The sequence below is a fragment of the Sceloporus undulatus genome, chromosome 2, assembly GCF_019175285.1.
Source record: "Sceloporus undulatus isolate JIND9_A2432 ecotype Alabama chromosome 2, SceUnd_v1.1, whole genome shotgun sequence".
NCBI classification, from domain to species: Eukaryota; Metazoa; Chordata; class Lepidosauria; order Squamata; family Phrynosomatidae; genus Sceloporus; species Sceloporus undulatus.
This window is the reverse complement of record NC_056523.1, coordinates 174,007,720-174,019,607: the sequence shown is the minus strand read 5'-3', so window position 1 is coordinate 174,019,607 and position 11,888 is coordinate 174,007,720. Positions and strand designations below refer to the sequence as shown.

Here is an 11,888-nt window from a genome sequence, read left to right as displayed (position 1 = left end):
CCTTAACTCAGTCATTAGTGAAAAAGCCTGACAGCAGTGACTGCATTTTATGAATGAGCACAGAATGACAATAATTGCATAGATAAAATTAAAAAGTGATTGAATACACAGTATAGAGTCACTCAAATTAGTGTAGTTAAACTCCACAATTTGCTTCTATGTTTTACAAGAAGGGTTTTTCCTGTTCCCTAGAAAAATATGAGATTTTTCAAACAGTCTAATGTATCAGATTTAGAGCATGGATTGTTCAGGTGCTCATTTGTGAATCAGCAAGCCCTGGCTTAAAATCTATGCAATGTGCAAGCCACATTTTCTTAAATTCAACTCCCATTTGTAAAAGAGCTATATCAGCAACTCAATTATGACTATTACAGTAACCACTGTAAAAAAGGTATATACATTTAAAACAGTGTATATAAAATATGATCATGTTAATCTGCAGAGCAACAGTCTTCCTGTACAGATTTTTCTCTCTCTTCAGAAATCAGAGTACTGTAGATGAAAAAACAAGAAGCCTGGGTATTCAGTAGCAACCACCAAGTCTCTCTCTGATGTGCTGCCCAGGAGCTAGCTACTGTTTAACTTGGGCTTCATATATGTAGCCATTGTTTCATAGTGACCATAGGACAGGGGGAATATGCTAAGGATGAAGTCCTCCAGCTGGGAATTGTAACCACTACTAGCGTCTGAAAAAGTATTTGCACTGCCAAATGACTCTCTCCTCCTGCTTTTCAACAAATGAACCAGGTGAGTGTGAAGTGTCCAGTGGGAAGTCTTGTGTGTGCTTTTTTTTCCTGTTTCCCTCCAACCCTTTTGCCAAAGGGCTGTGTGCAGATGGGTTCCCTCCCCGCCTCCACTCTGCCTTGTGGAGAACAGCGCCATCCATCTCAACTCAGCCAGCCTGAGAGAAAGCTGAGGAAGACAAGGGCTTATTTTCCTCAGCTGTACGGTAACAGAGACAACACAAGGGCTCTCCCAGGATGGAAACCTGATGGGGGGGAGGGCAAGGAAAGTGGAGAGATGGTGGGAAGCAAATAGCAGCTCTCTTGAACACAGCTGTGCTATAACCTCTGCCAGGCAGATAAGCCAGGCTCAGAGCTCTTTGTCTGGGCCTTGGCGCTCCCTTTCTCGTGGGGAGGAGGGGCAGCCCCTGCATATGCAGCACAGCCTTTTCTCTCCCTCCCCATCCACAGAGGGGCTTCCAGCTGAGATAAGCCCAGGAGGGAAAAACAAGAGGCAAGTCCAAACCTTTCCAGATGGATTTCCTGTGCTTTCCCTAGGTTTGGACCCTGGGGGAGGGGGGAAGAATGATGGGGTTACTGGAGATGATATTCTTGCAAGAGGGAAACTCACAAGCTGGAAGGAGACCACATTTGCCAAGCAGAGGCATCACACCCACACGAGGGAGAACAAAGAGGACCATGGCGCAAACGATCCCTGGGCCCTTAAAGCATGGCATCTCGCCCGACACAGTTTTACCGGCTCTTTTGAAAAAGGAAACCTGAGAATGGAGGGGTGGGAGGGAGAGCCTAGAAACCCAGACAATCGGCTTGACTTTTGACAGAGAGAGATATGTACCTATTTTGAAAAGCACACTCACCATTTCATGAGGAACATCAAATCTCCACAGGAGTCTGTGGCTCCAATGATTTTTTCCGGCTCCAGTCCTCTTTCAAAGCCCCTGGCAATATCGGTGCTCTGGTGGGAAAAAAAGAGAGAGAAAGAGAAGAGTTAAATACAAACATTCCTCCTCCTTGTTCCTTGGTTATTTGTTAGCTTCCTTCAACCATGAAGCAGAGGGGTTTCAAAGGGCACCAAGAACCAGGTGATAAACAGATGCTGTACATGGCTGGCTGCCAATTAGGAGATAGAGGAGGCCTCAAAAGCTCTTCTGTTTGCAGCATTATTAATAATTATAAAACATTGCTTCTTGATTCAATATTAGGAAAGGAGGAGGTGGGGGGAAAGAAAGGTAAAGGGGAGGAGAGGGGTGAAAAAGAATGACAGAGAAGCCATTGAAGAGGGGCTAGCAAAAAGGATGGGCAGATGGAGGTAATTCAGTCATCTTGCCTTTGCGGCAGCTGCAGCTGCAGCAGCAGCCATTCGTGATTTCCAAAGCTCCCCATCCCTGCTACGCCTCCCCCGCTCCAGAGCGCACCACCTCTCTGGGCAATCCCCCGGTCCTTGAGGTCTTTGTGCCGGTGCTGCCGCCGTCAATGGGTGTGTCCCATTCATGCGGGGCTTGGGGAGGGCTGGGTTGCCTCTGGGGCCTTTTGGGGGGGAGGGGAGAGAGGCTGCTGCTGCTGCTGCAGTCAAGAGCTTAAGCTGCCACCACCGCTGGGGCCCCAGACAAGGGTCGGTCAGCTCCCTCTCTGCACATACCATCTGAAGGCTGGGAACAGCTTTCAGGCGCTGCAAGCCTGGAGCCAGCGAGTGAGCCAGTTCTCTCTGCTCTGCATCACCACCACACGCCAGTCTGCTCCAGACCCACACATTTGCTGCTTCCACATACTCCCAAGCACATGCCGCTATGCAGACCACAAGGCTGCATCCACACGGCAGGTATAAGCCAGTTCAACACCACTTTCACTGCCATGGCTCAAAGCTGTGGAATTCTGGGCACTGCAGTTCAGCATTGCACAGCTCTGCTCTGGTGCCACAACCAACTGCAATGCCCACAGTTTCACAGCCTTGGGCCATAGCAGTGAACGTGATGTCAAACCGGATTATACCTGCCGTGCGGACACAGGCCAAGCAGTTAAATGGCTGGCAGTTCCACTTTTTCTGAGGCACTAAAGCCAGTCATTAAAGGACAATGTAGAAAGAAAATAAAATCTCTTCTTCCACCTCCACCCCTTTCTGTTTTTATATATACAGTCGGCCCTCCATCTCCACCATTCTAGCACCCACAGCTTGAAAATATTTTAAAAGTACAGCTGACCCTGCATATCAACAGATTTTTTATGCACAAATTCAAACATCCACAGCAAACCTTGATTTTGCCATTTTATACAAGAGACACCATTTAACTCTGCCATTATATTTTATGGGATTTGAGTATCCACAGATTTTGATATCCACAGGAGGTCCTGTAATCAAGCCCCACCCAGCAGGTACCAAAGGCTCACCATATATAGAGTCCAAAAAGCCAACCTTGATTTTGCCATTTTTATAAGACACCAATTTGCTATGCCATTGTATTTAAGGGGACTTAAGCATCCACAGATTTTGGGATTTAATGGGAGTTGAGCATCCATAGAATTTGGAACCAAGCCCCAACAGATAATCAATGACCTACTGGATGTAAGTGGGAGGAATGCAGATTGCAACAGGACTAAGCCCACTGCCTTAAGGACTGGGGATCCCATGGGAATGAAAAGGAATTCACAAATCATGCAACCTAAACACAAAAGAAGCGTGTCACAGTAATTTATTTCTTGGATACTTCATAACGCAAAAGTGGCCCAGACCAAACTCATTCAGGTTGGGTTCAGCTAACTTTCTCCCCTGACTGTAGCCAAAAAATGTATTTTTAAATAAGTGCACAAAAGGGGGCTAGAATTAGTATCTCTGGTGGTGGGAATTCTAAGTGGTGGTGGTGGTGGGTTGCACTGCCTGAAATATGATGGTGGAAGGTATGGGCCAAGAGGGGGGGGGGGGGGGGGAAGGAGCTCAGTGAAGAACAAAAATGAATAAAAAATGTTGCGAGAAAGGGGTTCAGAAGAATTACTGGAGGAAAATCATTTAAAAAAACATCTAATTCCAAAAATTATTGATGACTGTTGAAGATAGCTTCACATTCAGGTTTCTATAGCTACTGCATTTTTAGCAGCCTGAAACGGTTGTTGTTTTTTTAAAAAAAGGATTGTTAGCTAAAGAAATGTTGTTGTCCAGAGCAGTAATTGGATGGCTTGCTAGCCAAACAATATTAAGAGCCATGGTCTTGACATGGCTGAGTGAAATCTTCTGTAGCTACTACTATTTATCTTCTTTAAGGACAATGACTTTAGTCCAAAACAGAATGCAGAAATAATCCAGCTTGTGACACTTTAACTGCCCTGGCTCAGTGCTAGAGAATCCTGGGAACTGTAGTTTATTGTGGCACCAGAGTTATCTGACAAAGAAAGCTACAGTTCCTAGAATTCCCTAGCATTGAGCTAGGGCAGTTAAAACAGTTTCAAATTATTTCAGCAGTATGTTTTGGATATGTGGTAGCAGATAGTCGCCAGCAGTTTGATATATCAGACCAAGTTACACATGGCAACCCAGATTTTGCATATGAAATTTTCCCAGTCACATGACATGCATGAGATGGGTATGTAATTTCATATATTCCAGAACCAAGAGTCTAGATTGGTGGACATACAAAACAGGCAGGGCTTTCTCATTGGTTCAAAACACACTACAGAAATAATCCAGTTTGAGACTTTATCTCATTGCTAGAGAATCTTGAGAACTGTAGTTTTATGAGACATTTAGCCTTCTCTGTCAGAGAGCTTTGGTGCTGCAATATATTACAATTCCCAGGATTCCTTAGCACTGAGCCAGGGCAGTTAAAGCGGTCTCAAAATTATTTCTGCAGTGTGTTTTGGACCTTTTGACAAGCACCTAATTTTTGCAGTTCCCTCTCTAGCACTGCTGTCCTAGGGGGCAAGAATGGCTCTATCTTTGCTCGTTCTTTGGCAAGAATTTCTTCCATGTGGCTTCAACTCACTTTCATTATGGGCAGGATTCTGTTGTCTGATGTTGTAATGAAATCTCTATTAATTTGGTTTGTTGTTTTGAATGTCCTAAATGTTCTTTATGGGGTCCTCTTTGGCCCAAAGGCAAGTTCTAAATACCTACATAAATTTTTTAAAAAGTAACATCCAAAGGGTCATGATGGAGGGAAGGAGACCCCCCCCCCAGTAATTTTTCTTCACAAAGTTCAACTGTAGAAAGAGACTAATGGAATGTAAAGCGTTTAGCATCTCCATTCAAATACTCCAATTGTGCTTTAATTCACATGCCCCACCATGTATGATTTGAAGATCTATGTATAAACCACACCATAGAACAGAATTCCCAAAGTGTCCTGCAACAAAATAAAAAAAAAAGCAAGAAACACAGTAACAACTAACAATACGTCAACTGCTCAGCCAACAGTATGCTTTTGCCACAGGGTGTACTGTGCGCTCTGGGAAGTGCTGAGGATTCTTCATCTGAAATACTAAGCCCTTGAGATGAAGCACACACACCTTTCCAGAGGTCCCCTTGTGGTCCTCTTCCTGAAAAGCCTTATAGGCTCATATACAGAATCTAGAGCAGGGGTTCCCAACATGGGGTGTGAGATGGAATTTCACGAGGTGCAACAAAGTACTGTACGGCTAGTGTTTTTGAGCTGTGAGTCACAAGTCATCACTCATTTTTTCTGAGTAAAGTAAAATCTAATTGTTTTATTTAGATTTACATTTTAAGCACTGAGTTAAAAGCTTATTTTTTAAATTTCAATTTATTAACCTTTATTTTTTGATCATCTGCAGTAATGCAAAAACTAGAAACTAGACTTCTTCGTCTTTAAATGTGGTATTACTTTTGTAGGGGTTACAAATATTAATCAAACATTTCCTAGAAGTGTGGGGCATAGAAATGATTGGGAACCAGTCAATCATGCAGGAATCCAGCTTGGCCAGCTAGATCATGTACAAAGCAGTAGTTGCTCTCCTACTACAAAACTCCACTCTCTTGGAAAGGCAAACTCTGTGTCAGGATCCAAGTCCCTCAGATTTCTTTTCATGATGCTTAGACAGAAAAAAATGCTATTCTTGCTTGTACAGTAGTGTTTTAATGCTGTATTAATTAAGTACTGGATGATGGGAATTGTCACAAATGATTGATGGTCTGGCTGTCTACATTCCTTGGGATAGCCGAGGAGCAGATGTGTGGGGAGTAGAGAGTATGCTGGGAGCTTCAAGGCCAATCTCATGAAAAATGTTAGGGGGCTGGAAGGAGAGGCAACCCTGGGAAAGAGGCAATGTGGAAGTGTTTTGTTTTATGGGATAATAAGGCCCTTGCAAAGCATGCAATTGTTACATATTTTAATTATGCTGGTTAATTGCTTGTACTTCAGTTATATCAACATACACCTGCTGGAAACATGTTTAATTTCTGCTGGAAACATGTAAAGTTTTCAAGTTCACCACTAAAGCATGAATTTCTAAACTGAAGTAACCCTGGACACGACTCTCTGGATCTTGGAATGCAGTTTCAGCGGTTGAACCAAGCTGTATGTGACTTCCAAAAATATTCTTTAATTGTTGACAATTCTTTAAAACAAATATACTTTTAGCAACCATCACACACCCTAGAGCTCATGAATGGAGCAGATTAGAAGCATAAATAGCATGTGTTCCTGCTCCGCAATTACCAATTACATTGAACCATGGCCTCTCTCTAAAGTCTCGGACAACAGACCTTTCTATCTTAATGTGAAGTTCACAGCATGCATCCATAGATTTTGTGGGGTTTTGGGGCTATGTGACCGTGTTCTGGAATAATTTATTCCTGACAATAGGTTACTGATTAAATAGACATAAAGTCCCCTTGCATATCCTCCTACCCTGAGGCCTTGCCATTCAATAACAGACCATCACACAGATTAACATGTAAATCACTTCTTCCCAACGAAGGGTCACACACACATATATATACTCCACTCACTTCCATCCCAGCATTCTCTGAAGATCTCAGCCACAGATGCAAGCAAAACATCAGGAACAAATTCTTCCAGAACACAATCACATAGCTCAAAAAACCCACAAAAAAGTTTTTCTTTTACTTTATCCTCACAACAAACCTGAGAAATAAGTAGATTAAGAGTAATACAGTAACTTGTACAAGTCTGCCCAGTGAACTTCATGGAACTTTGGTATCTACTCCATCATACTCACTTCCATAGGTGTGGATTGAATGAGTACACTGTCAGGTAGGTTTTTCACCTTTTATTCTTTTCAGTTAAAAATTACTCATAAATTAAAGAAGTTGAGGAGAGTCTCTATGATGGTTTCTGTTCTAGGATACAGCTTTAATAGTTGTGTGAATGAGGGGATTTTCAGCAGGTGAGGCTTGCCTGACAAGCTCCCTGCTGAAATCCCCTCTTCTACAAAACCCTTAAAGAGCCATGTTGGTTTTTTTCCCACCTGACTCCTTCTAAGATTGGTCAGATATAACGCTTAACTATAACTAAAGCGATACCTCAACTACAGAAATGATGGCACACCAACCACTCATGTGCCCCCATCCCTCCAACCCCTGGGCCTTATCCCATTTTTAGAAAATAGGCAAAAAAATCACCCCAACATATCTCAAAATGCAGTAGTTTACTTACCTGCAAACACCATAACCTCAAGTCCAAGGACTACCCAAATATACAGGAAGTAAAAATCAGAGAAAAGCTGTTTGCCATTTGTGTCAATTGGTTTGAAAGATGTGCCATGCAGGATGGTTAGGCCTTGCCCCAGCTAGCTGCCCATGAATTACAGCCATTATGGGTAGTGACTGCAAACTGGAATGTAAAATGGCTTCAACCAAATTTGCTAACCATTCTTAACTGTAAGCAATAGCTACTACTGTGTTTCTGTTCTCAACAGCATGTACTTGCTGGAACAAATGGTGTGCCATCTATTTAGGCTACTGTTCAGTCACAGATCCTTGAATGATCTTAATTTTGGTCCCATTGTTGTTAACTGCCACCAAGTTGACTTTGATTTATGGTGCCTGCATGAATGAAAGACTTCCAAGCCACTGTGTCATCAACAGCCCTGCTCAAGTTTTGCAGACTCAGGGCCATGGCTTCCTTAAGTCATTCCATGTGGAATGCCATCCTCCTCTTTTCCTACTGCTATCTACCTTCCCAAACATTGTCTTTTTTAGGAAATCATGTTTTCACATGATATGTTCAAAGTATGACAACCTCAGTTTAGTAATCTTGGCTTCTAGGGAGAGTTCAGGCAAGATTTACTCTAGGATTAGTTTGTCTTTTCAGCATGGTGCAGTATCCATAAAATTTTTCTGTAGCACATTTCAAATGAGTTGATTTTCTTCCTATCAGCTTTCTTCAATGTCCAGCTTTCATAATTACAATATACAGATATGGGGAATATGATGGCAAGGACCATCCTAAGTTTAATATTCTAAGATATATCTTAACACTTCAGGAACTTATCTAGTTTCTTCATACTATTCTTCCAAGTCCTAGCCTTCTGATTTCTTTATTGCAGTCTCCATTCTGATTAATGACTAAGTCAAAGTATGGAAAATCTTGAACTATTTCAAAGTCTTCAATGTGTACTTTAAAATTATGTAAGTCATCTATCATTATTTTTGTTGTTCAACTATAAACCTGTCTTTGCACTTTCTTCAGTAATCCTTTCAAGTCTTTGCAATTTTCTGCTAGTAGTATGATGTTATCTGTATATCTTAAATTATTCATGATCCTTCCTCCAATTTTCATACCTCGCTCCTCTGACTCCAATCCTGCTTTGCATTTGGTATGTTCAGAATACAGTTTAAACAGATAGAGTGATAAAATATAATGTTACCTTACCCCTTGCCAGCTGGAAACCATTCTGTTTCTCTATATTCTGTACTGTTGGTCCTGAGTACAAGTTACGTGATCCACAGTTTTTCATCAAAGGCTTTGGTATAATCTAGCAAGCACAGGTGGATTTTCTTTTTAAATTCTTTGGTGTGCTCCATTACCCAATGCATATTTGTAATATGCTCCCTAGTATGTCTTCCTTTTCTGAACCCAGGTTGGAGACCTGGTATTTTTCATTCCACACATAAAAATAGCCTGAAGAAGAAGCCACCTGACACCATCCAGCCTGGGAGGGAGTGAAAAAGCAGGCCCAACTCCATCAGGCCTAGCCAGAGCAAGAAAAAGAGCCCTCTCTCCAGTCCATCTGCCATGGTCCAGCCTTGGAGGGAGAGAAGAACCACTGGACTCAATACTCTTCCTCACCACCATTTCCTTCTCCTTTTGTGTCATGTCTTTCTAGATTATAAGGCTGAGGGCAGGGAAACGTCTAATTAAAAATAATAATAGTAAGCCATTCTGGGAGCCTTTAGGGCTAGGGTGGGGTATAAATACCATAAATAAATAAAAATCTTTGTTGTAGAATTCTGAGCATTACTTTGCTTGCATAGGAAATTAATGCAGTGGTCTTGTTGTTACTGTCAATTTCTTGGTTTTCTTTCAGTTTGTTTTTCCCAAGTTTAAATTATAAAAACTATTAAGGATTTGGGAAAGGTGATAATTAAAGGTGATAAATGGAAGAAGATCTGACATTGTAAGAAACAGCCCTCCACTTCAGCCAATTCCCATTCATCTGCATATCTTAACTAGCTATTCCATTGGCACATTTAGAATTTTCCCCATACAGTAATTCATTTAGCAGATGCTTTGAAAAGAGTGATGTCAAAAGAGCCACATACACCATTCCCATTATATTTCCTTGTCTCCTGAGGAAAGGAGTTGTGTTGACTTTTTGCAATCAATTTGCCTTCAATCATGCTTTTCTCAGCAACCAGAAAAAGCACAGTCACACCTGTCCTGGGATGGCACATCATCACTGATTCAGTTTATGAGTGCAGAACTGATCACTGCTAAATCCATCTGTGGTAATGGACTCAGTCTAAGAGGCAGAAATAAACCAAAATATCAGCAGCCAACACTTCTAGGAAATGATCATTCTGTCCCACTCAAACCTAACCTTTTCCCCTCACAAACCCTATCTCACTCCTCAGTCTGGTATAAGCAAGTCTAGATTTCACCTGTACCTCAACAGCTGCACTGTATTTGGATAGCCATCTATAAGAAAGAAAGAAAACAGGTGAATCTCTTAAAAGGTGTTAATTTAATTATATATCAAAAGGATATGGCTTGAGACAAGTGTGGATGATTATGGAGGATGGGTTTTAAACCAAGATGATGTAAGGGGGAATGTTTGAGCTGGAAGAAACTGGATACCAGATGACACAAAGGCCTGTTACAGACTGCTCCTAAACACTGGAGTGCAGCTTTGGTGCAGCTTCCGGATTCTTAGGATGCATGCATCATTTAAATAGCATACCTGCAAAGAGACCCGAAGCAGCTTTATTTTGGCAGTCTGTAACAGGCCAAAGTAATCAATAACACTTTTGAGTAGTCAGGGGGAAAGGTAGAGTAATTTGCTGTGCACTGCATAACAATAGATTCAAACAATATGCTGATTTCATGATAACAGCTAGCAAGCATTTGTATAATACTAAGGAATGTTGCAAAAATTGGATGCAGAGCACGCACATGAACTTGGTATGGATATGGCAGGTCACACTATATGAAAATTCAGTAAGGCTGCTTAATTGCTGTTGTTTGTGCAAGTACTTCTGTTTCTAGTTACGTTCAATATGGGTGTCAGCACTGTCTCAGCAATAACTAGAAGGATGAGACATCTAATGAAGTGTTCCAGGCTCCTATATCTTTTAGCTAATGGCTGGCAGAATGATATTAAGACATTCAGCCCTCTCTAGATATTGTTCAGCTTCCATTTCTAAGTAGCCTTAAGCAGCATAGCCAATGAGGAGTGCTGGAAGCTGTACCTCAGCAATTGGAAAACTGCAGAATTCTGATCCCTAGTTTAAACAAGTTACAGTGGACCCTTGGGGCTCACTGGAGTTTGGCGCCAGGATCCCCCATGAATACCAAAATCTGTGGTTGTTCAAGTCTCATTACAAAGGGGTAGTAAAATGGTATCCCTTATATGAAATGGCTCAACCTCAGGGAAAGACTGAGTGATGTCTCTCAGCCTCAGGGGAAGGCCAGGACAAACCTTCTCTGAACAAATCTTGCCAAGAAAACCCCATGATAGGGTCACCATAAACAGGAAACGACTTGAAGGCACACAATCACAACCTAAAACGGCAAATGGAAAGTTTGCTTTTTGGAATGTATATACTTTTGGAATATTTTCAGCCAAACTCTCTCATCACAACATAACCACCTAAGCTAAAGCTGGGCCAGAAACAACTGGGTATACTTCTTGGGAGAGAATAGGAGGATGAGATCCTAGCAGTAGGATAAAAGACACAGTGGTTGTCAGTCAGGTAGCTCACACCTCCTTTTCCTTTTCTTAGTGCTAGCAACTGGAAAATCTACTTTCTGGACTTCAACTCTTTGGATCCTCCAAGATGGGAGAACTGAGATCTGTTAGTCCAAATTATTAATGTTTCCTAACTGTAGTTACAAGAGCACATGGTGGCATGGAGCAACAACCAGCTAGCCAATTTTCTTCCGAGTCAGAAAATGTCAGTCTTGCTAATGCATCTCTGTAACTCATTTCCTATCATGTGTGGAAGAGGTTACAGGAGAATGGAACCAGATCCCACCAGAACATTCCAGAAATGTCTGGGATACTGTAGTGTACATTTCCCCAATATAGTGCCCTCCAGATGTTTTGGACTACAACCTTACCCAACCCAGACAACATTGCCAATGGGAGTTGTAGTCCAAAATGTCTGGAAGGCACCAGGATGGGGAAAACTACTCTAGGATATATATCCATAAAACCTATAATAATAATAGTTACAATCAAAACAAAACATGGTAAAATAATAACACAATCCCTAATCCACAATTTAAAATACAACAGCACAAAAATCAGTTATCAAAATTGCAATAAAAATTACAGTAAAATTTAATCCCCTTTGCAATGAGGCAGAGTTTAAGGGAGAATCAAAGAAGTAATAGTTGTGGGACAGTGGAGAGGGCCCATGTATATAAAGAGTGGGGCACTCTATTGTAATTTGATGTATTTTACTGTTGTAACCCGCCCGGATTCTTCGTGATTGGGCGGACTAGAAATAAATAT

The 11,888-nt window shown here is 41.7% G+C and overlaps 2 protein-coding genes across 5 annotated transcripts in view; one reads left to right on the top strand and one right to left on the bottom strand.

Annotated features, from left to right (window-relative positions):
* Positions 1-11,888, top strand: part of LOC121921591 (TBC1 domain family member 15-like) — a 722,109-nt gene that overhangs the window by 103,035 nt on the left and 607,186 nt on the right. The gene's annotated exons all lie outside the window — the stretch shown is intronic.
* CBX5 (chromobox 5) overlaps positions 1-11,888 on the bottom strand; it is a 55,038-nt gene that overhangs the window by 7,468 nt on the left and 35,682 nt on the right. For all 4 annotated transcript variants that reach the window (XM_042449898.1, XM_042449896.1, XM_042449897.1 and 1 more), the window contains one exon: positions 1,601-1,698. In XM_042449898.1, the coding sequence (XP_042305832.1) occupies positions 1,601-1,698 (98 nt within the window). The remainder of the gene's footprint in view (positions 1-1,600; positions 1,699-11,888) is intronic.